The sequence below is a fragment of the Myotis daubentonii genome, chromosome 3 (genome assembly GCF_963259705.1).
Source record: "Myotis daubentonii chromosome 3, mMyoDau2.1, whole genome shotgun sequence".
In the NCBI taxonomy this organism is placed as follows: Eukaryota; Metazoa; Chordata; class Mammalia; order Chiroptera; family Vespertilionidae; genus Myotis; species Myotis daubentonii.
The window spans coordinates 182,627,658-182,651,105 of NC_081842.1; the positions used below are offsets into that span (position 1 = coordinate 182,627,658).

At 40.8% G+C, this 23,448-nt stretch overlaps 1 protein-coding gene and 1 non-coding gene across 10 annotated transcripts in view; both read left to right on the forward strand.

The window, feature by feature from the left end:
* The first annotated feature begins 2,508 nt into the window (after positions 1 to 2,508).
* NDC1 (NDC1 transmembrane nucleoporin) overlaps positions 2,509 to 23,448 on the forward strand; it is a 54,501-nt gene continuing 33,561 nt past the window's right edge. For 4 of the 9 annotated variants that reach the window (XM_059689507.1, XM_059689512.1, XM_059689510.1 and 1 more), the window contains exons 1-9: positions 2,511 to 2,815; positions 4,866 to 4,986; positions 7,904 to 8,005; positions 10,786 to 10,960; positions 12,717 to 12,855; positions 16,435 to 16,543; positions 18,388 to 18,439; positions 20,300 to 20,435; positions 23,211 to 23,303. In XM_059689507.1, coding sequence (XP_059545490.1) covers positions 2,759 to 2,815; positions 4,866 to 4,986; positions 7,904 to 8,005; positions 10,786 to 10,960; positions 12,717 to 12,855; positions 16,435 to 16,543; positions 18,388 to 18,439; positions 20,300 to 20,435; positions 23,211 to 23,303 — 984 coding nt within the window. In that variant the 5' untranslated portion in view covers positions 2,511 to 2,758. Of the gene's footprint in view, positions 2,816 to 4,865; positions 4,987 to 7,903; positions 8,006 to 10,785; positions 10,961 to 12,716; positions 12,856 to 16,434; positions 16,544 to 18,387; positions 18,440 to 20,299; positions 20,436 to 23,210; positions 23,304 to 23,448 lie in introns of all 9 variants that reach the window. The other 5 variants (XM_059689509.1, XM_059689515.1, XM_059689514.1 and 2 more) reach the window with 5 other exon arrangements.
* LOC132232155 (small nucleolar RNA SNORA67) lies at positions 6,757 to 6,865 on the forward strand. The gene has a single exon (XR_009452298.1). It is a non-coding gene; the product is annotated as a small nucleolar RNA SNORA67 (small nucleolar RNA).

Here is a 23,448-nt window from a genome sequence, read left to right on the forward strand (position 1 = left end):
AGGCAATGCCTCCAGGTTCCATGCAGTTGGATGGAGAAAGGAATTGAGAAGGAATAAAAAACATGTGCTAGTTGTCTATTAAGGGGGTGGGGGGGGCTCTGGGAACTACCATGCTATACTTTGATTGTAGTTTATTGGCCTGAACTCAGTCACCTGAATCCACCTAGCTGCAAGGGTGACTGGAAAATGTAGCCACATGTTTAGTTAAAAATTAGGAGGCTTATTACTAAGGAAAAAGGGGAGAATAGACACTAGGGCAGCAACTATAGCACTCTCTGCAAAGGAGCTAAGTCAGGTGATCTTAATGAAAGTAACTTGAGGTGTACAGTGGGGCCTTGACTTACCAGTTTAATTCGTTCTGAGACCGAGCTCGTTAAGGAGCTCGTTAAGGAGCTCGATAACTCAAATTACTCTATCAACTTAATGCAAAAAATCAGCCGAGAGACAGCTGGTATCTCAAAAAACTCGTTAGTCGGGACACTCGTAAGTCAAGGCCCCACTGTATTTGTGGACACTCATTTAGTGTGATTCTTTATCATCTTTCTCCTCCACCAAATAGAAGGTTTCTTCATGGCAGAGACTTGATCTACCTTTATATTCCCAGTTCGTCCTGCCCTGCTTCAGATATGAGTAATATTAACATGTTTTTGAAAGTGAGCATGATATAATCTAAAGCAAGGCAGGAAACCAGTAGCAAATGTTGCAGAACAGTGTGTGTGGTGCCAATTTGTCTCAATAGACCAGTGATTCCCAAAGTGGGCGCTACCGCCCCCTGGTGGGCGCTGCAGCAATCCAGGGGGGCGGTGATGGCCACAGGTGCATTTGTTTTAACTTTTTTTGTATTACCTTTCTATTCTGAGTTCAATAAACAGTTTCATAATTTCAAACTTCAATGTTTCTAATTTACACCTTTCTTTACTATATTTTACGAAAAAGGTAGAAACATTAATACATATATCTTTCTGTTTAATTGCTATTAAAATTTAAAAAAATTTAATTTCCAGGGGGCGCTGAGTAATATTTTTTCTGGAAAGGGGGCGGTAGGCCAAATAAGTTTGGGAACCACTGCAATAGACTATAAGCTTCAGAGTGAGAATTCACTGAATCTATCTGTCTTTAGAGTGCTGAATGTTTTAAAAAATATATATTTTATTGATTTTTACAGAGAGGAAGGGAGAGGGATAGAGAGTTAGAAACATCAATGAAAGAGAAACATTGATCAGCTGCCTCCTGCACACCTCCTACTGGGGATGAGCCCACAACCAAGGTACATGCCCTTGACCGGAATTGAACCTGGGACCCTTGAGTCCACAGGCCGACGCTCTATCCACTAAGGCAAACCGGTTAGGGCAAGAGTGCTGAATGTTGACTGGACTTGGGTTGGTGAAAAGCCTTTTTCCTGATTAGCAGGAAATTAATGACAATATTTTTATTATTTTTTTAAATGTATTTTATTGATTTTTTACAGAGAGGAAGGGAGAGAGATAGAGAGTTAGAAACATCGATGAGAGAGAAACATCGATCAGCTGCCTCCTGCACATCTCCTACTGGGGATATGCCCGCAACCCAGGTACATGCCCTTGACTGGAATCGAACCTGGGACCTTTCAGTCCGCAGGCCGACGCTCTATCCACTGAGCCAAACCGGTTTCGGCGATAATATTTTTATAGTATTTTAGTATATCTTCACAACATCACTGAATGCCATTTTAAAAAATCCTTATTTTATGGATGAAATGGAGTCTTAAAGAGGGTAAGATATTCCACGTACCAAGTGGCTGAGCTGGATGGAATTAGAAACCAGATTTTACAAAACCAAATGTACCTCTAGGGAAAGATAATTTTCCATTTTGGTGAAATCAGTGAGTACCTTCATGGAGAGGGCCACAACATCCTTTGATTTCACTTTCAGGCGGTCAGTTAAAGTAAAATCTGAAGAAATCAGGGCAATTCATGTTGCCAGATCTTTCTAACTGTAGAATTTTGATCCACCAACACTGTGGCTAGTACTGTATCCTATATAATAAAAGGCTAATAAGCAAATCAACCGAATGGCAGAATGACCGGTCGGTATGACGCACACTGACCACCAGGGGGCAGACGCTTAAAGCAGGAGCTGCCCCCTGGTGGTCAGTGTGCTCCCACAGGGAGCTGGGCTCAGTGCTGGCAGCTGGCAAGTGCAGCAGCATGGTGGAAGCCTCTCCTGCCTCCTGGGCAGCACTAAGGACCCCTCAGGGGACGTCCAACTGACGCCCCCCACCCCCACCCCCGTGCACAAATATCGTGCACCGGGCCTCTAGTATGTCTCATAAAGGACTATGATTCCCAGCATTCCACGAGGTACCGTCGGGAAGACTTCGTCTCCCAGCATGCTGTACTTTGGAACTCCGAGTCCCAGAATGCAACGCTCGTCCTTGCTTCCAGAGACGGTGGAGCCTACAGTTCCCAGCATGCAGCAGCACCGCCCCCAATTTTTGGTGCCTCGCCGGACCCTGCTTCGGAGAGACCTTTTCGATTCCCGAGGGCGAGTTCTGGCGTCCCGGGCCCCTTTGGGACGCGTGTCTGCGGGGGAATCCTGGCCTGCTGGGCCTGTCCAGACGAAATCTCGGAGAGATGGGTTGGGTCCTGGGCTGGGCTTCGCTCAGGCAGCGTTTCAGGCAGCCCTAACGGGGTCCTCCGGGGGCCTTCCTCTCTTTGAACCACCGAGGCGGGCCGGCTCGCCGTCTCCGGCTCCCCTCAGAGCGGGACCCGCCATCACCATGGCCACGGTTGGGAGTTGGCCCTGCGCCGGCGGGTCGCGGGACATCTTGTGGCGCGTGAGTGCTGCGTTCGCTGTGCCGTGCGCGGGACCGCAGTGGGGGCTGCGGGGGTTGCGGGGCCTGGGCGCTGACCGCGCGTGCGTGCTGGGCGGGGGAGGGACCGGCCGGGTGTAGCGTGGGGAGCGCGTGGGGCAGGGACCTCCTAAAGGGGAGCTTATGACGGGGCTGTCGTGGCGTCCTGAGTGGAAGCTCGTTACCGGGTGGGAGGAGTGTGCTCGGGAAAGCTGGGTGCAGGGTGCATGGGTGCGGGGTGTCCCGAGTGCCAACTTGTTCGGGGGTGGGAGAGGAGTCCAGAGTGGAAACTGGTGGGAGTGGGAGGGCTGACCTGCTGGCACTCCGGGAATGGGGAAGAGTGTAGCAGGGGTGGTGTGCCTAGGAGGTGCACATAAATAACTTGTGGGTCCGGGATTAGAATGCGAAGAGTTGGAGAGAATGTGAATGGCGCACTCAGCAGAGGCTGGGGTGGGCTAGGTACTCGGGACAGGTGCTCCTTGTTAACTGTTAGAGCAGCGGCTCTCAACCTGTGGGTCGCGACCCCTTCACAGGGGTCGCCTAAGACCATGGGAAAACATATATATAGGGTGTCCCAAAATTCACGCAAGATTTGAATTTTGCGTGAGCATTAACAACAGCAACAACAACAAAATAAAAGCCTAATTTTACTTGGTTTATTGAATCAGATTCTAATATCTGTTGCCCTTTGATGTCAATCCCCTCAATTTGATAAGCATTACCAAGTACCAATGATGGCCCAGGAGCAGGGACAATGAAGACCAATGAAGACCAGGGCTTCGCGTATGTGCCAGCAAAGCCGTGGAGGCCATTTACCCGATGTGCTATTCCATACACAATCCTATACTGTATACTTTATGAATCAATAAAAAATTTACAATTTTTAATTATAAACCTATGTTTTCTATCAAAATTACTTCTTGCGTGAATTTTGGGACACCCTATATAATTATATTACGGTTCATAATAGTAGCAAAATTACAGTTATGAAGTAGCAACGAAAATAATTTTATGGTTGGGGTCACCACAACATGAGGAACTGTATTAAAGGGTCGCGGCATTAGGAAGGTTGAGAACCATTGTGTTAGAGGCATGTGTGCGCTGTGCGCCCGAGATGAGCAAATACTTCCTAGCTGATACCTCCTGTCCTGCATCCGTTCTGTGCAGGACAAAGAGATAAGGAGTAATATCCCTTTTAGGCTGCCCCAGCGGTACCGCCAGCTACCCTGTATCCCAAGCTAAGAGCTTTTGAGTCTTGAAGCCTTACCTGTTCTTTACCGCCCCTGGGATCAATCACCGCTGTCCTGTATAACGTGTTTCACAGACGTGGATCCATTTCCCCCTTTAAGCCTCCTTTCCCCTTGCCGCCGCCTTCCTTCAGACACGGACTGAAACCTTTGGCTTGGGCGGTTGCGTGGACTGCCTCCTGTTTTGGCCTTGCCCCATCTGATCCATCTTCATCATCGCCAGGTTACAAACACAGGGTGTTTTACCGCCCCAAATATAAATCCGATCGTCATGCTTAGAACCCTTCAGTATTCACTTTGCTTTTTTATTCACTTATTCAAAAGTAAATCCTGTGCCTCCTATGTGGTAGGCACTGGTGATTCAGACTGAATCCCATGTGTCAGCTGCCCAATAGGGAATACGTATCTAGTAATCGTAAACACCATTGCAGTAGACAGATGGTTCCCATAAAATATATAGTTTTTAGATGTTGATATATCTGTCAATTAAACTTAGACAAGTATTAATTGCTGTAAAATACAGTTGTAATTCTGCCCCCCTCCCCCCAGGATATTTAGTGTGGCACCTGACTTTGGACAGACATAACCACAAGTTCACTGATAATACAAGAGTCTACAGTGGTGTGTAAATTAAAGTTATTTATAGTAATAACCATTGAGACTTATGTATACCTGCACAGACTATGATCTGGGTATAAATATTAGCGATTAGCATCCTGTATGAAAAGATAGGATTTGCATAACTGAAATAGTTTAACTGACTTCATGATTGAATGATTTTGTTACAGGTTTTGGGATGGAGGATAGTTACAAGTATTGTGTGGTCAGTGCTGCTTCTACCCATATGTACCACAGTATTTATAATCTTCAGCAGCATTGATTTATTGCATCCTATACAGTGGCTGTCTGGTAAGTGATACTCAATTTGGGGAAAACAAATGTACAGGACCTACTTTTTTTTTTTTAAATATATTTTACTGATTTTTTACAGAGAGGAAGGGAGAGAGATAGAGAGTTAGAAACATCGATGAGAGAGAAACATCGATCAGCTGCCTCCTGCACATCTCCCACTGGGGATATGCCCACAACCCAGGTACATGCCCTTGACCGGAATCGAACCTGGGACCCCTCAGTCCGCAGGCCGACGCTCTATCCACTGAGCCAAACCGGTTTCGGCGGGACCTACTTTTCAACATAAAAGTTGCATTATGTTCCAAATTTGTTTTTAATTACCGCTTACTTAGCAAAATAGTCACTGTGGTAATCTTTTAAGGCATTCCTTTTTAACTTAACACCTTTTCATTATCTATAATAATAAAAGGGTAATATGCTAATTAGACCAACGTCCTTCCAGACAACCTTCCAGACAAAGCCGGGGCTGCGAGGGAAGTAGGTGCCAGCAGCCGGGGGAAGGAAGGCCTACTCTTGCACGAATTTAGTGCATAGGGCCTCTAGTATAATAATAGGATTAGTAAAACTGTCAGAGACTTTATTATCACATGAAAAAAATCATTAGAAGACCATGTAAAGGAAAACTTAATTTTTGTTTATTTGTTTGTCTCTTCTTTTTGACAGCTTTATTGAGATTGTCTTTTTAAGGAGAACTGTTCATTTTATCTATTTAAATATTGTGGATAGAAATATGAGATATCTCTTGAAAAACCTGTCTAAAATTAGGAATACTCTATTTCTATATTGTGGCTAATAAGGAAGAATGATGAGAAGAGAGAAAAGGAGGAAAGAGTTAAAAACTAAAGAACATAGAGTTAAATGCAAGGATTGATGAGGGGCTATCAATTATCACTATCAACTGTGTGCCAGGCACTGTGCTAAGCACCTGAAGTAGATTGCCTCTTATTCTTCCTACAATCCTGTGTAGTAAAGAGGTATTAACCCTACTTTATAGATGAGGAAACTGAGACTCTGGCTAAAGTCTTCAGAGATACAGCTGGTGAGTAACTGAAGTAGGATTTGAACATTGGCCTCTGACTTCAGAACCAGTGTTTTTCTATGCACTAGGATTTATTTATTTTTAATTCTATACTAGAATTAAAAAATAAAATAAAAAGAGAAATGTTGCCAGCCTAGGTTTTGAAGTCTTTAAAGCCTTGCTTAAAGCTAAGAAGCACAAATACTCTTGAAATAATTTTTATATCCTCTTCAACAACAATAACAATAAATTTCTTTTGCTTTGGAAAGTGAGAAGTGTGTTGTTAAATTAATTTTTCAGAAGAAAATGTCAATTTTCAAGGAGTTCAAAGCTTTACTTAGTGGCCTTTGGAGATGTTGCTGCTAAAGAATTAAAGTCATGTTAATTTTTTTGTTGAGACATATCAATCACTTCTTGTGTGGATCCCATAGGTCAGATGAAATTAAGCCATAAACCATTGCAGGGATGGCAAGTACTTCTCTCTCCACTTTGCCAGAATCTGTATTACTCATTAATCTTTTGATCTTAGCTGTCTAGTCACAATCTCAGAATATTCAGTATTGTAATCTAGAGCCATTATCAGTTGTTCAGAATTGGAATTTAGGATAAAAACTTTTTGCCATTTCATGGCCAGGTATTCTTTAATCCTAATAGCACTTTCTCACCAATCTCATAAATTGGATTTGATTTATGCCGTTTTTTCCCATCAAATGTTACTTGTCTTCTTCAACTTTTGCTTCACAAAGTCTTTCCAGAAAAGTTGTACTCGTAGCAACTTGGAATAGAATCTGGCATGCCTCAGGTTTTCAGGGGAGGTGATACATCATTTCCTTGGCCTTTCTTTGGCTGCTTACATGTAAAAAAAAAAAAAAAGTTGTACTCTTTCCTTACTCATTTCTAATAACATGGATCAATTCTTTCTTTTAGCAGTACAATGTTTGTGTTTAATTGTGGATGCTTAATAAATATTTGTTATTTATTTTAGTCAATGAATTATACTTTTAAAAATAATTGGTTTTATAATTGTGTTAATCTATTCAGCAAGCATATGTCCTTGCTATTTTTATTTCTTTTGGTCATGTTTTTAGGTATAATACATACATATTTTAAAGTTTCCCATATTTTTGAAATGGATTATTGATGAACTACTCTAAAATGTGAATGAATTAGTATTTCACAGGGATATCCTCATTGTTTTTGTTTTCAGCTAATTTAGATGATTTATGGATTATACTATTTCCAGAAATGTTACTTTTTTAGCTATAGGGCTAATGGCATCTTGTAAGAAGAAATCTGAAAAATATTTACATTTTAAAAGGAAACTTGTTGGTATATTACTAAATGTGGTATTTCAGTTTCACATGATGAAATATATTTGCATATGGTAGTATGTTGTTTGATGTTAACATCTCGGTTATCTAAAAGAAATTACAATATAGCTAGTAGCCCTGTGCAGGAATCCATGCGCTAGTAGCTCGCCAGTAGCTCGCTGCCGCCCTCCAATAGTTACCCCCGAATGCCTCCCTCTCCCCCCATAGCTTGCTGCCCTGCCCCCTCCTGTAGCTTTCTGCCGCCCACTTGTAGCTCACTGCCCCACCCTCCTGCTGATCCGGTTGTTATGTGGTCGGTCATTACGCTTCACAGTGTAACAACCATTTGCATATTACATCTTTATTATATAAGATTTTAAAGGACCCAGAGCTTGGTCCAAATAACTCACATTATAGTTCTTGAGTGGATATCCTATAGGTCTTGTCAGCAGTGTATGAGGACATTCTTAAAGAAAGGATAACTTTAAAATTAAAGTTGTGATTCAAGCCCCTTTTCTGTTGCAGTATACTGAATATAACTACACGACTGAATGATCTTTAGTAATTTCTCTTTCTTCTGTTTTAGATTCTTTCGATGATCTATATAGTTCCTATGTAATCTTTTACTTCCTGCTGCTGTCGGTGGTAATAATAATAATAAGTATTTTCAATGTGGAGTTCTATTCAGGTGAGTTTTTAAAAGTTAATTATCTTAAAAATGTCTGAATTTATTTTATTAAGGGCATACTCAATGCATTTTGTATATGAGTGTGTATAATAGGGGCTGTGTTTTATGTTAAAGTTTTACAAACGGTATGCAGAATCATATGCTTTGAATGCTTTATCTTAAAATTTGAGTGCTAATTTCTCTTCTAAAAAAAGTATTTTGACCTCTGCAGACAAATATTATATGATTCCACATAGGAGCTACCTGAAGTAGTCTAATTCATAGAGACAGAAAGTAGAATGGTGGTTGCCCAGGGCTTTGAGGAGGAGGGTTTGGGAATTGTTTAATGGGGACAGAGGTTCAGCTGGGGAAAATGGGAAAGTCTGGAGATGGATGATGGTGATATTTGCACAACAATGTGAATGTACTTATGCCACAGAACTGTACACTTAAAAATGGTCAAAACGATAAACTTTAAGTGTATTTTACCACAATAAAACAATTTAGATCTTTTAATGGTTCATAGCTGATGTTCAAGTTGTGATTCACTGTATCTATATTAATAAAAGTATAATATGCTAATTAGACCGGACCTCCTTCCAGGGAAGCTGGGGCTGCAAGGGAAGCCTGGGTTCCAGGTGCCTGCTGGCAGTCGGAGGGAAGCCCAGGTCCTGGGTGCCTGCCAGCGGCTGGAGGGAAGCCTGGGTCCCAGGTGCCTGCCAGTGGCTGGAGGGAAACCTGGGTCCTGGGTCCTGGGTGCTGGAGGGAAGCCAGTGCCAGCAACCAGGGGAAGGAAGGTCTACTCTTGCATGAATTTCGTGCATCTGGCTCTAGTGTATTATAAAAGTAACTAGAGGCCTGGTGCACGAAATTCATGCACTCAAGGCAGGGCATCCCTCAGCCAGGCCTGCGCCCTCTCACAGTCCAGGAGCCCTTGGGGGATGTCCAGCTGATGGCTTAGGCCCACTCCCCTCATGGACGGGGAGCAGGCCTAAGCCGTCAGTTGGACATCCTTAGCGCTGCCATGGAGGTGGGAGAGGCTCCTGCCACTGCCACTGCGCTTGCCAGCTGTGAGCCTGGCTTCTGGCTGAGTGGCACTCCCCCTGTGGGAGCGCACGACCACCAGGGGGCAGCTTCTGCGTTGAGCCTCTGCCCCCTGGTGGTCAGTGTGTGTTATAGCGACCAGTCATTCTGCTGTTCAGTCGATTTGCATATTAGCCTTTTCTTATATAGGATGTCTTTGTAGGGTAGGAGATTAGGACAGGTGATTTCTTAGATATTTCTCAAATATAAAAGTCTATAATTCTAAGAGTTTCTCAAAAACTTAAAAATATTATGTTTTACATCGGGATAATCACCTGCTACATTCCAGAGCATTTTTCCCCCCTCAGTTTCTCATCTCACTCTTGCCTTTTAGATTCCTTGAGTCTCTCGTTAAGATACAATAAGAATGCCAAAACCGGTTTGGCTCAGTGGATAGAGCGTCGGCCTGTGGACTGAAGGGTCCCGGGTTCGATTCCGGTCAAGGGCATGTACCTGGGTTGCAGGCACATCCCCAGTAGGAGATGTGCCGGAGGCAGCTGATCGATGTTTCTCTCTCATCGATGTTTCTAACTCTCTATCTCTCTCCCTTCCTCTCTGTAAAAAATCAATAAAATATATTTTAAAAAAAAAGATACAATAAGAAACTTTTTCTCACACTACTTGTTTTAACTAGAATGTCATCCTCTTTTTAGCTCTTTGTAGTTTCTTGTTGATATGGTATAAAATTTCAAATCCTACTTTGGATGTTACAGTACATACCCTTTTCCTTTGCTTTCCTAATCCCTCACTAGCTGACGGATCTTTTTTCTGTTCAAGCCATGTACAGGACTCCTTGGCTTATAGCATGTGTTCTTTCACACTGCCCTTTGTAGGCATGTCTTGTGGAGAGGGAGAGGTGATAACAACCTCTTCCCCAAGGGTCAAGCCCCTAAGCCCTTTCCCTTCACACTTTTCCATCTCTGCAGCCTCTTCACTTTGAATATATTGAAAGAAGAATGCCTACATAGATAGGTTAGGGAACCCTGTAGTCGTTGTTTCAGTGGTCAACATCCCTCACCTCATACCCACACTCACCTCCCCAGCTCACTTCTAGAAAACTTTTGATTATCAAAAAGGTATTAGAGCCTGGCCCGTGTGGTTCAGTGTTTGAGTGTGGACCTATGAACCCGGAGGTTGCGGTTCAATTCCCGTCAGAGCACATCACTGTGTTGCGGGCTCAATCTCCAGTCGGGGGTAGTGAGGGTGGTGAAGGGGGCAGCTGATCGATGATTCTGTCTTATCATTGATGTTTCTGTCTCTTCCTCTCCCTCTCTCTAAACTCAATTAAAAAAATATTTTTAAAAAGGGTATTAGAAATTCCCATATAAATATTTACTTTTGTATTCAGTGTTGTCAATATTTACCTACTTTGTGATTTATTTTTTACAGATGGACTGTATATTGCTAATCTTCAAAATGCAAATACAACTTGCTAGAGGGCAAGCACTATTTTTTAAAAAAATTATTTTTTATGACAGGAGAGTTCCACTGTAGGTACTATTTGAGCTATTAGGAAATTTTAAAAAGAAAGGAAAATGTTACTTATACTACCCTTATATTTCATCTTTCTAGGGCCTTTGGTTTTTCTTTCTTTGTGTGCATCCCATTGTATTTAATATTTTCTCAAATTATTTTAACTTACAGATTTTTTAACTAGGACTTTTTCTGTACTCATATACTGCAGATTATAAAGCCACATTAATGTGTTCTGTTTGCAGTTGTGCCTTCCATTCCCTGCTCCAGACTGGAACTGATAGGGAAAATCATTCATCCTCAGCAGCTCATGCACTCATTTATTCATGCCGCAATGGGAATGATGGTGGCTTGGTGTGCTGCAGTGATAACCAAGGGCCGATACAGTTTTCTTGTGGTTCCCTGCACTGGTACTGAGAGGTAATATTAGATATTTTTTTTCTAAGGAATCTCATTTAGTTACTAAGCCAGAGATGACTTGTATATTTTAATAGTTTATGGATATTGTTTGCTTTCTAGACTTCTATAAAAGGTGCTTTTTTACATACATCAAATGTTTTTAATGTTTTATGTTTTGAATTCAACAGTTTTTTAGATTTATTCTCTGCATGGTGCTATATTAGATGCTGTTGGATTTATAAGAGTGATTTACACATAGACTATAGACTCCTTGAGAGTTGAGGACAATAGGGGATTTAACCCATGGACCCCAATGGATGTAATAGAGAAATGGGAATGTGTGAGAAATAGGTTGTACTAGGAAGAAAGTGAGATGTGCAGATAAAACCTGAGGGGAAGCCCTGACCAGTTTGGCTCAGTGGCTAGAGCGTTGGCCTGTGGACTGAAGAGTCCCAGGTTCGATTCAGGTCAAGGGCATGTACCTTTGTTGCGGGCACATCCCCAGTAGGGGGTGTGCAGGAGGCAGCTGACCCATGTTTCTCTCTCATGGATGTTTCTAACTCTCTATCCCTCTCCCTTCCTCTCTGTAAAAAATCAATAAAATATATTTAAAAAAAACACAAAAAACCTGAGGGGAATTCAGGAAACAGGGAGGTGGCAGTTTTTTTTCTTTTGAATTTGTTTTTATTGAGGTATTAGAGATGGGTTGAGATGGGAAATACCCCACTAGGAAAATGTCCGTTCTAATCTTCCTGGTATAGTGTTTAGAATTTTTTCTTGGAACTGCTGCTCTTCCTGCCAGCAGCTTCTTCAGCTCCACTGCTGACTGGCTGGTCCTTGGATAGAAAGTCCTCTTTTTCTTGGACACACTCCTGTTACCTGCCTCTTTAGGGTCACTAGCTGGTTCCTCTTCGGGGAAAGATTGCTTCCTTTTGGGAAGACTTCCACTGCTGCTGTTTCTTCAGGATCACTGCCCACCGGCTCCTCCTTGGAAAAAGATTTCTTTTTCTTGGGTTTGGAGAAAGCAGAGACTGACGGGTCAGGTCCTCCATTTCATTCTCCTGAGGAGCCAAGGAGGGGGCATTGACATGGTAGTTGGAAGAAGGATAGTATGGAAAAAATGAAGAAAAAATCCTAAAATAATTTTAACTAAGTCCTCTAGTAAAATGCTTTCACTGTAATTTATACAGTTCTTGAACACATAACATTGATAAGAATTGCAAGTTGATATCGTGACTTTAAAAATCAGAAAAGATTAAGTGAAGTAATCTTAAATTCCCTATTTTCCACTGACTTTAAAACAATGTTCACGAGTACTACCGAATACTTGATTTCCTTTTGTGCCCCAGCAACCCTCATATAAGGCAGTTTTTTTCCTAATGGTGATGCATTTTCTTCAGTGAAAAGGGTCCCTATGAGGGATTGCCCAGTTTATGAGACAACACAGAGAGAAGCCAGAGTTGTGGTATCTGGGTGTATATAGTTTATTTATAGTTCCTCTTAGTCCAGGTGCAGTTTTCCAGTTTGTAAGTAGCATTGCTTATATCTCAGGACACATTCTTACCCTTATTAGATTTCTAGGGGATAGATCTGGACGGTTAACTGAAGGGGTTTTGTTAATCGTTTGCCCACACTTACCTAAAACAAACCATCTTTTTAGAATTTGGGGCATTTCTTAAGTGATTAAGTCAGAACGTTGCTTTCAATAAATACTGAGCCTAAAACAGTGATGTGTGTCCCTGACTGTTGAATTAATAACCCACCTTTTTCCCTTCAGCTTAGATGGCCCTGCTGCACAAGCCTGCTTAAACGAATATCACCTTTTTTTCCTATTGGCCGGAGCATTTATGGGCTATTGCTATAGCCTCCTGTATTTTATTAACAACATGAACTATCTTCCATTTCCCATCATACAGGTAAACTATCATTTGAGCATTACCTTATGTCAGAATTTGGCAGAGTTAAAATTGCATTGGTGTATGTGTATATAATTGGCCTCACCTGATTAATTCAAGATTTGATCAGCAAAACTTAGGACTTAAAACTTAGATCTTCACAATGCCATTTGGAGAGGAGATTTGTTCTCATGAGACTTTAGCATGTGTTTGAGAGCTGTAGCCACCTTTCCTGCTGCCACTCTCAAAATTCCGCTTTGCTCCACTCTTTCCCTCCCTGCTAGGTAGTGGCAGTTGCTGTGACCTAGTAGGGCTGGGGGAGGATGAGGATGACATTCATGCAAAGTTCCTCTGTGCAACTGCCAGCTTCTTTTTGACCCTAAGAACTTCATGAACTTGAGGATGTGCAAGTAAGTATAGAATATGTCAGTTACTGTCTCAAATTCTTTTCACAATAAGGCATGGTGTGTATAACTAAAGCAGTTTTGATTGGTTGGAGTGGGACGGTTTAAACTATCTTTCAGCTAGGTTTTTAAAAGTTTACTAATTGGGGAGGAGCTGTCTCCGGAACCACCTCCTCTGGCAAGTGAGAGAGCGATCTCTTGCAATTTCTCACTGTGGTGTCAAGGCTCTTCCCAGCCTGTTCCTGCGATTTCCTGACTGTGCTGTTGTTTGTTTCATTCCCACTCTGGCAGGCTGAGGACTGGGCTTTGGAGCAAACATATTAGAACCAGCCTCTTCCCACTAGAACCCAGTCAGTTGAGAGAGGGATATGTAAACAAATAATGTGTCTTTAGAGTATGAAGTAGGAGAGTGTGGTGGATTATGGTACTCTTGGTTTAACTAAACTTTTCATTTTATTTTATTTTTATTGATTTCAGAGCGAAAGGGAGAGGGAAAGATAGAAACATCAGTGATGAGAGGGAATCATTGATTGGCTGTCTCCTGCATGCCCCCTACTGGGGATCGAGCCCACAATCTGGGCATATGCCCTCACCAGGAATCAAACCAGTGACCTCTTGGTTCCTGAGTCAACATTCCACCGCTGAGCCACACCCTGCTGGACAGGCCACATTTTTTTTTTTTTAATATAAGCAATAACAAACACTATTATTGTTGTTATTATTAACATCATCATCCTTATTTTGGGTGTTGCCTGTCAGCCAATTTCACAAGAGTATTGTGGTATCATTTTTTTATTATAAACTAAGTACTATAGATAAAGTGAAAGTTTCCTTTGACCTCTGTGACCAGTTTCCATCTTTGCCTTAGAGGTAGTGACTGGTTTAGCATAAATATTCTTCCAGACCCTATACTGTATATTTGTACATATATTTACCTAGTAGAGGCCGGGTGCACAAAAATTTGTGCACTTGGGGGGTTCCTCAGCCCGGCCTATGCCCTCTTGCAGTCTGGGACCCCTCGGAGGATGTCCACCTGCTGGCTTAGGCCCGCTCCCTGAGGGATCGTGCTCAAGCTGGCAGTCAGACATCCCTCTGGCAGCCCGGCAGCCTTCAGTGGATGTCCACTTGCCAGCAGGGAGCAGACCTAAGCTGCAGTCGGACATCCTTAGTGCTGCTGAGGAGGCAGGAAAGGCTCCCGCCACCACCGCTGTGCTGGCAGCCATCAGCCTGGCTTGTGGCTGAGCAGAGCTCCCCCTGTGGGAGCGCACTGACCACCAGGGGGCAGCTCCTGCATGGAGCATCTGCCCTCTGGTGGTCAGTGTGTGTCATAGTGACCAGTCATTCCCAGTTGTTCTGCTGTTAGGGTCAATTTGCATATTACCCTTTTATTATATAGATAACATATTTTGTGGGGTGGAGTTTTCATAAATAGTTTATATTGTACATATTATTCAGTAAGTTCTTTTATATAATGTATAATAGAAAAAATTAGATCTTTTTAAAAAAATTAATTTTAGCCAATTTGCATTAGCTCATTAAATTTTTTTTCTTTAAATTTGCCTACACTATTTAAAACAGTGCATTAATGATAGATAAGGAAAAGTTGAACATTAGCATGGAATAGAGGACAAAGAAATGGATGCACATCGAGACCAGGCTTGGAAATTTTAGGCCAACAAGACTGAAAGTATTAAATAAGATTGATAGAGCCTGGCACACAGTAAATATTCAGTAAAGGGTAGCTGATAGCCAAACCACAGAAGAAACCCAATAGGGAATTGAAAAACACTTCAATTTGGGAGGAAGAAGAGTGTATATTAGCTCTTCTCAGTGTATCTACTGAAATGTCGATCTGCTTCCCTGGCCTCTCAGTACCCGGTGAATAATGGTTAAAGTGAGAGCTACAGTAGGGGTAGTCCAAAAGCTATGCCAATTTTATTGGTTGGGAGGGCTTGGGGGGAAGGGGGGAAAAAGCACCAACACAGAATAGTGCAATTATATATCTTGCACTTGGAAAACGTTTGAATAAGCCAATGTAACTTGAAGTTGTACAGTTAGTGGCTAAGTATTCACATGGGCTGATTTTTGTAAGATACTATAGGAATTGGCAGACATGGTAGGAAGATATAACTTCTACCTAAGTTCTATAAATTTTATTGTACTTTAGCTTCTGAAATTCCTTAAAAAAGGATTGGCCCCAATATTATAATAAGCGCAAAAGAAATTACGTATTCCTTTATATGTATAAGATTATAGTAAGCACAAAAGAAGACCAGAATTTGGAAAGATCATCTTTTGCTCATTAGATTTCCTTAGGTTCTTTCCAATAATGTTAAAATATTTTTTTCATTGGCATTTGAGGGCCAAGAACAGGAGAGGGTGTTGCTTGTCAGCCAACTCTTGTTTTATAAGAAATATATGTTTTGTTTTGTTTTTTTCAGGAAAAGTTCGTATTTTTTCTTACGTGATTACTTTCTCTTAGATTGATAGAATTGGAAGGTACCCACTAAGGAACTACTGAGCTGGTTCAGCCTTCTTGCTCAGTGTTGTACCAAAGGGGAGAGCACTATAACTCAGCTCTCCTGTTTCTTAGGCTAGTATTGTCTTCACTGTCTCCTATTTTTCTGAAAATAACATTTAAAAAAATTAGTGTAGAGGCAGTATGCATCATCTTTAAGATTACAGGCTCTGAAGCTAGCCTACCTGGATTAAAAATCTCCGATTTGACTTTTGCTAGTTGGTAATATTGGTTAAGTTACTTAACCTTTCTGTGCCTCCTGGTTTTCTCATCTGCAAATTTGAGGATAATAATAGAACCTCCTTCATAGGGTTCTTGTGAAGTTTAAATGGATTAATACATGTAAAATGCTTACAATAGTACCTGATTCATGGTAAGTGCCCAAAGAATTTTAGCTGCTATTATGGTGATGATGATGATTTTTTACTTTCTTTATTTCCATACTCCTTAGTATAATCATAGTTTGATATTGTTAATTTTCTCAATTCTGGTCTTTTATGTCAATGATAAACTTGATATAACATCAGAAATAGTTGATATTTGCTTCTAGAATGAACTTTGTCTTTTATGCAATGATTATAGTTTATGTGTGGACTATTACAGTTATGTGCTTGCTTTTGAATGAACCACATCTCTGTTTGGGTGTATTAATTTGATTCTGTTTTTCTTTTTCCACAGCAATACAAGTTCTTGCGCTTTAGGAGATCTTTGCTCTTACTAGTTAAACACAGTTGTATGGAATCACTGTTCTTGATTAGAAATTTCTGCATTGTGTATTATTTTCTTGGTAAGAATTTATGCTTTTTGATAGGGTGTTAGCTCATAGCTCAGAAAATGTCAGTGACATTCTTGATTGTTCTTATATGTTTCCTACATTTGTATGTGTGTGATTAGCCTAGCCCAACTGAATCATTGTTTAGATGGTCAAAAAGTATTTACTTAAGGGAAAATATTGTTAAAGAAAATGTGGAATATACATACAATGGAATATTATTCAACATTAAAAAAGAAGGAAATCCTGTCACATGCTACAATATGGATGAATCTTGAGGACATTATACTGTGTGAAGTAAGCCAGTCAGAAAAAGACAAATACTGTATGATTCCATTTATATGAGATATGTAGAGTAGCCAGACTCTTAGAAACTAAAAGTAGGATATGTTGGTTGCCATAGACTGAAGAGAGGGAAAAAAGGGGGAGAAGTTGGTATGTTCAGTGGGTATAGATACTGTAGAAATATGAAAAAACTCTAATGATCTGTTGCACAAGGCACTGATATCCACATTGCCCATTTAAAAATGTTTAAGATGGTAAATTTTTTATGTTATGTGTTTTTTAGCACAATAAAAGAAGGTTGTTTTTTTTTTTAAAAAAAAGGAAAATGTATGTGATTTGGTCATTACTTTATATAGAACATACTGCTTTTTATAAATTTATAATGGTACTAATACAATAAAAATATTCTCTTGCTAAGGGAACCTTGTAGAATTTATTAAAGTGAATTTTCATATAAAAATACAGCAGCTTCAATATAATGAACAGTACAAGTTAGATGGAAAACATTAATCTCAATAGCAGCACATAATAGAAACAAAATCCAATGTTCTAAAATACTATTTTCAGACTAATTTTTTCTGTGCTATGGATATAATTACATTTATATCCATAGAAAAAAGTAGGATCAGAAAAAGGCCATTTTGTTGTCTACTTTTTTCAGTTGTAGTTTATGTAATCAATTTTTTTACATAGCTTTGAAAATTATCATTCTAATGTTAATACTTCATTGTATTAACCTACTACAGTCAGCCTGGCTGTTTACCCATACAGGCATACTTTGCTTTACTGTGCTTCACATTATTGCACTTCACAGATGTTGCATTTTTTTACAAATTAAAGGCAAGAACCCTTCACTAGCTACAAGATTATGACTTGCTTTATTGAAATACAATACTCTGGAATACCACAGTATCTCAGAGGTATGCCTGTAGTTGTATGTTAGTCTGACAAAGCCATGTCAGCATTCCCATGGTCAGCTATTTCTTTCAAACTTCATTTCTAGTGCTACCACTTTCCATTTTTTTGTTGTACTTTGGTCTTTTTTGGCCAGTTTCCTCTTTTCAGTTATTCATTTTTGTAAAAAGTTATGTGGGTTTACTGTGGGAGACAAGGAGGCAACACAACTACATGCTTCATTGTCTGTGCCTGAACCGCATAACTGATGTGAGCGACCAATCACCAATAGACTTTGAAGGAAGAGTTGTGATTGGTCATGGATCTTGCTATCCATCTGTTATCTACATACTTATTTGGTTACTGAAAAGCTAGAAATACTATATTGAGTTGCTCGCAGTTAATATACTATGGTAACTGAAAATTGAATTCAGTTGGAGGACTGGTGTTAATAACTAAACCCTGGTAATTGAAATATGTACATATCAGAATTGAAAAGCAAAAACTGCCTATATTTAGAAATTATTCTTTTGTCTTGCCCATTCTTAAACAAACTAGATTTTAGACTGAGGTCTTGGTGTCTGTTTGACTATCTCATCAACCTCATATTTCAAAACATGATTAAGGTTTCCTTTTATAACTTCTTATGTTCATAACTTCGTATTTCCCCCCCCCCTCAGGCCATATTCCCAAAGCTTGGATTAGCACTGCTATGAACCTTCAGATAGATGAGTAAGTACTCTATGAAAAGTCTGATTTTAACTTTTTTAGATGTTTTCATACTTTTAGATGTTTACTTCTTTCCACATGCTTTGATTGGTTGAGCCTTTAAGATTTTTAAGAATTGTGTTCATTTAAAAAAAAAATTTTATTGATTTCGGAGAGGAAGGGAAAGAGAGAGAGAGATAGAAACATCAGTGATGAGAGAGAATCATTGATTGGCTGCCTTCTGCATGCCCCCTACTGGGGATCGAGCCTGCAACCCAGGCATGTGCCCTTTACTGGAATCGAACGTGGGACCCTTCAGTCCACAGGCCGATGCTCTATTCACTGAGCCAAACCAGGTAGAGCAAGAATTGTGTTCATTTTTGAATGCACATAGTTCACATAGTGTAAAATTTCAATGATATATAAAAAGGGCATGCAATGAAGATGATTTATTTTGCTCCTTTCTCCAGTCACCTAGTTACTGTCCCCAGAAGTAATCAATAATTCATTTATTGTTAGAAACAGCTTTTATATTGTAAAAAAGTAGACTTCTTGAGTTGCGTGGTATGCCTCCTTTTTTCTTTTTTGTCCTCAATAATCATTCTATGCTATGTTGAGCTAGACAGTCATAATGCTGTGGCATTATTCCAATTTTGCCTATGAGGAACCAAAATTGAGGAGGGTCATGTGACTGGTTGAAGATCGTAAGTGGCAATCAGCTATATTGTTCTAGTTATTCCCCATGCACTTGGCAAATAAAGCTTTTATCTTGATTTTTGTTTATTTTTTATAAATCTCACCCACAGGATATTTTTTCCATTGATTTTTAGAGAGAGTGCAAGGGAGTGGGAGAGGAGAGAGATGCAGAGAGAAACATTGATGTGAGAAACATCAATTGGTTGCCTCCTGCACACACTCAAACTGGGGCCCTGGATTAAACTTGCAACCCAGGTACCTTTGTCTGGGAATTCAACCTGAGACCCTTTGGTGCTCGGGCCGATGCTCTGACCATTTGACAACACTGGCCAGGCAAATCTTATTTTGCAGATAAATGTAAATTTCTCCATTAATGTTCTTTTAATTATTATTCTACTGTGAGACTTTGTGTCATATATAGTCTTCACTAGTATCAGTTCTTGGGAGTGGGAATATTGGCATATATAGGTGTTTATGAGATATTATGGTTTCTACCATGTAGATTTCAATTTTTAACGTTTAAAAGTTCCTAGGTAGTGCCCTGCCTGAGTGGCTCAGTGGTTGAGCATTGACTTCCGAACCAGGAGGTTACGGTTCAATTCCTGGTCAGAGTACATGCCTGGGTTGTGGGCTTGATCCCCAGTAGGAGGTGTACAGGAGGCAGCTGATCAGTGATTCTCTCTCATCGATGTTTCTCTCTCTACCTCTCCCATCCTCTCTGAAATCAATAAAAATATATTTTAAAAAGTAAAGATAGTTATTTTTAATAGTGCTATGTGCTTTTAACTACGATGGAACTGTTTGTAGGGTATACAGGAGAGGTGCTAGTTAATGTTGAATGATTTTTAAGTATCAAACTAGAAAGCAACCGTAATATAATTTTACTCAGCCTCTAGGGGTTGGTTTATAGGTTTGGCTTATTCTTTTTCCATAGTAAGTGGCAGTGAAGATTTTGAACACAAGAAACTGAGTGCCAGTTTAGGTTTACTCTTCCTTTTAGGCTCCCTTTATGTTCTTTGTTAGAAGGTATTGGGGAAAAAATTCTATAGGGCACAGAATGAGAGAAGTTTATTACCATTACTATTTGCAAATTGGATTTATTTGTTTCTCAGTGTTGAGCCCAAGTCTGTTAAATGCTTAGACTGTATTTTTCCCCATAGGATTAAATAGTAATTTTTGTTTTCATAGGCAATTTCATAGGCCTCTTGATACTGTGAGTGGCCTCTTGAATCTCTCATTGCTCTACCATGTCTGGTTATGTGGAGTCTTTCTTCTGATGACTTGGTATATCTCATGGATACTCTTCAAAATCTATGCCACAGAGGTTAGTCCTGATTTTTTTGTTGGTACATTTGTATTTTGGAGTCCTACAGATTTATTTTTAGTAGAGCACTGATCAACATGCTGTTATGCCCGAAGCCATTTTGGTAAATGGGGTTTTGGTCTCTTTTCTGAGACTTCACTAGGAATGCATCATTTATTAACCATTATTTACTTTGTTGTTGTTGTTTTTTGTTAATTCTCATCCGAGGATATTTTTTCCATTGATTTTTAGACAGAGTAGAAGGGAGGGAGAGAGAGAGTGAGAGGAACACATTGATTGGTTGCCTCCCACATGGGGATCGAGCCTGCAACTGAAGTATGTGCCTTTAACTGGAATCAAACCTGGAACCCTTCAGTCCTTCGGCTGATGCTCTATCGACTGAGCCAAGCCAGTTAGGGATGTTGTTATCCTATATAATAATAGACAAACATGCAAATTAGCCATCCCTCTGATATGCTGAAGCCACGCCCACCAGCCAATCCGAGTGACTATGCAAATTATCTGACAAAGATGGCGGTTAATTTGGATACGAAGGTGTCAAGCGCCCCAGGTGACGGTGGCTGTGGCTGCGGGCTCCCGGGACTTTTGTTAACTATCACCCCGAGACAAAGATAGTGGCGCCCATAGTGGCCGGGGCAGGATGCTGGCGGCGTTGCCCCGGCAACGTGAGCCCAGGATCTGGCCTGGCTGTGTGGAGGGAGGGGAGGGGAGGGGCCTCTGGCTGGAGTCTGCCTCCAGGGATGCCCAGCGTCCGTGCCCCAGCCGGGCGGAGGGAGGGGAGGGCAGGGGAGGGCAGGGGAGGGCAGGGGCCTCGGGCCAGAGTCTGCAGCGAGGGTGCTGGGCTCATTGCGACACCAGCCCAGAGTCCACGCTGAAGGAGGGAGGGGAGGGGCCTGGGGCTGGAGTCCCTGGTGAGGAATTCTGGGCTCCCGGCAATGCGTTCAGCTTTAGAAGTTATTTAATAACCATCAGTAAGTAAATAACTTCTAAAACTGAACGTGAGTGCTTGGCTGGGTGAAGAGACGGGAGGACAGGGGCCTCAGGCCGGAGTCTACCGCTGAGGGATGCTGGCATCATTGCAGGACGGGCTGAGGGGACCCCCCCCCCCCCCCCCCCGCACGAAATTCGATGCACGAATTTCGTGCATCAGGCTAATAGTTATATAATGAGGAACAATGTTGCTATTTTTAATTATTGGAAACTAAATTGAATGGACGTCTAATGGTATCTGTTTACTATGCTTTACCTACAATTGAATTCTCTTCTGAAGGTTTTCATTTCTCTGTTGAGTACATACTAGAGAGGCCTGAATTTTAAAATATTTCTATGTGCTATTGATAGAGACAGTACTAAAATATTTAAATATAAGGCAATAAAATATTTCTTCTTTGAATTAAACTTTAAAAATGTATGTTGAAGCCCAGTGGGTGTGGGTCAGTGGTGAATGCTGGTACATGAACCAGGAGGTCATCAGACTGATTCCCAGTCAGGGCACATGCCTTGGTTGCGGGCTTGATCCCCAGTAGCGGGTGTGCAGGAGGCAGCTCATGGGTGTTTCTCTCATTGATGTTTCTATCTCTCTCCTTTTCTCTCTAAAATCAATTTAAAAAATATATATATTTATTAAAATATATTTTATTGCTTTTTTACAGAGAGGAAGGGAGAGGGATAGAGAGTTAGAAACATCAATGAGAGAAAAACATCAATCAGCTGCCTCCTACACACCCCCTACTGGGGATGTGCCCACAACCAAGGTACATGCCCTTGACCGGAATTGAACCTGGGACCTTTCAATCTGCAGGCCGACGCTGAGCCAAACTGGTTAGGGCTAAAAAAATATTTTAACAAATGACAAGAGATAACAATACTGGCAAGGATGTATAAAAAAACTATATTGAAGAAATGTTTGTTTATTTATATAACTAGAGGCCCAGTGCACAAATTCGTGGGGCCGGCCAGGGGGAGGGGACATGGGAGGTTGCCCAGCCGGCTCCACCCCCAATCAGGATGTGTGGGCGATCAGGGATGGGATCGGTCTGGGGCAGGGGCCCCAGGCGGTTGGTGGGCCAGCCCCACCCCCAGGTTGAACTCCAGTGGAACTGTGGGTGGGTGAAGGGACAATTTGCATATTACCCTTTTATTATATAGGATTTTAATCCTCATCCAAGGATATGTTTTTATTGGTTTTTAGAGAGAGGGGAAGGGAGAGAGAGAGAAACATTGATGTGAAAGAGAAAAATCGATCAGTTTCCTTTGGTACCTGCCTGACCAGGGGTTGAACCCGTAACATAGGCATGTGCCCTGACTGGGAATTTAACTCCTCTAGTGTATAGGACTATGCTCCAACAACCAAGCCACCCAGCCAGGGCTGAAGAAATGTTTTTAAATGGATGGGATTTACATTGTGTTTATCATCCAAGTGTTTGTCTTGGAAAATGAGTGTTTCGGTTTCATTTTACCACCTCTGTAGGTTTATATTCTTTTTTTTTTTTTTTTTTTTTTTTTTAGGTTTATATTCTTTAGTGGCTTCAAAGAATCTTTGCTTCTAAAATTTGTTTCATTATTGGAAACCAGAAATCTAATAAAATTGGAAGGGTAACATTTTAGAAAGTAGTATGTTTGGGTATATATAACTTTAATACAACATGTTTTTGCAAGGAACAGTAAAAATGTTAATTTGGTCTCTTTTTATAACTAATATCAGTTAGTACTTACTGACTATAATAAAGCCATGAAAATACTCACTTTCATAGTCCTTTTGATTATATTTGATAGGCTCATCTGTTCCCTGTTCAACCACCATTTGCAGAAGAGTCAGATGAATGCCTCCCAAAAGTCTTAAACAGTAATCCGCCCCTCATCATAAAGGTACCAGAACTGTGCATTTTATATCTTTACACAGTCATCTCTAACTTATCTTATAGAAGCACTTAATATATAATAATTTAGGTGTTTAGATATGTTTTTTGAGAGCCTAGCACAGTGATGGCGAACCTCTGACACGCGAACTCAT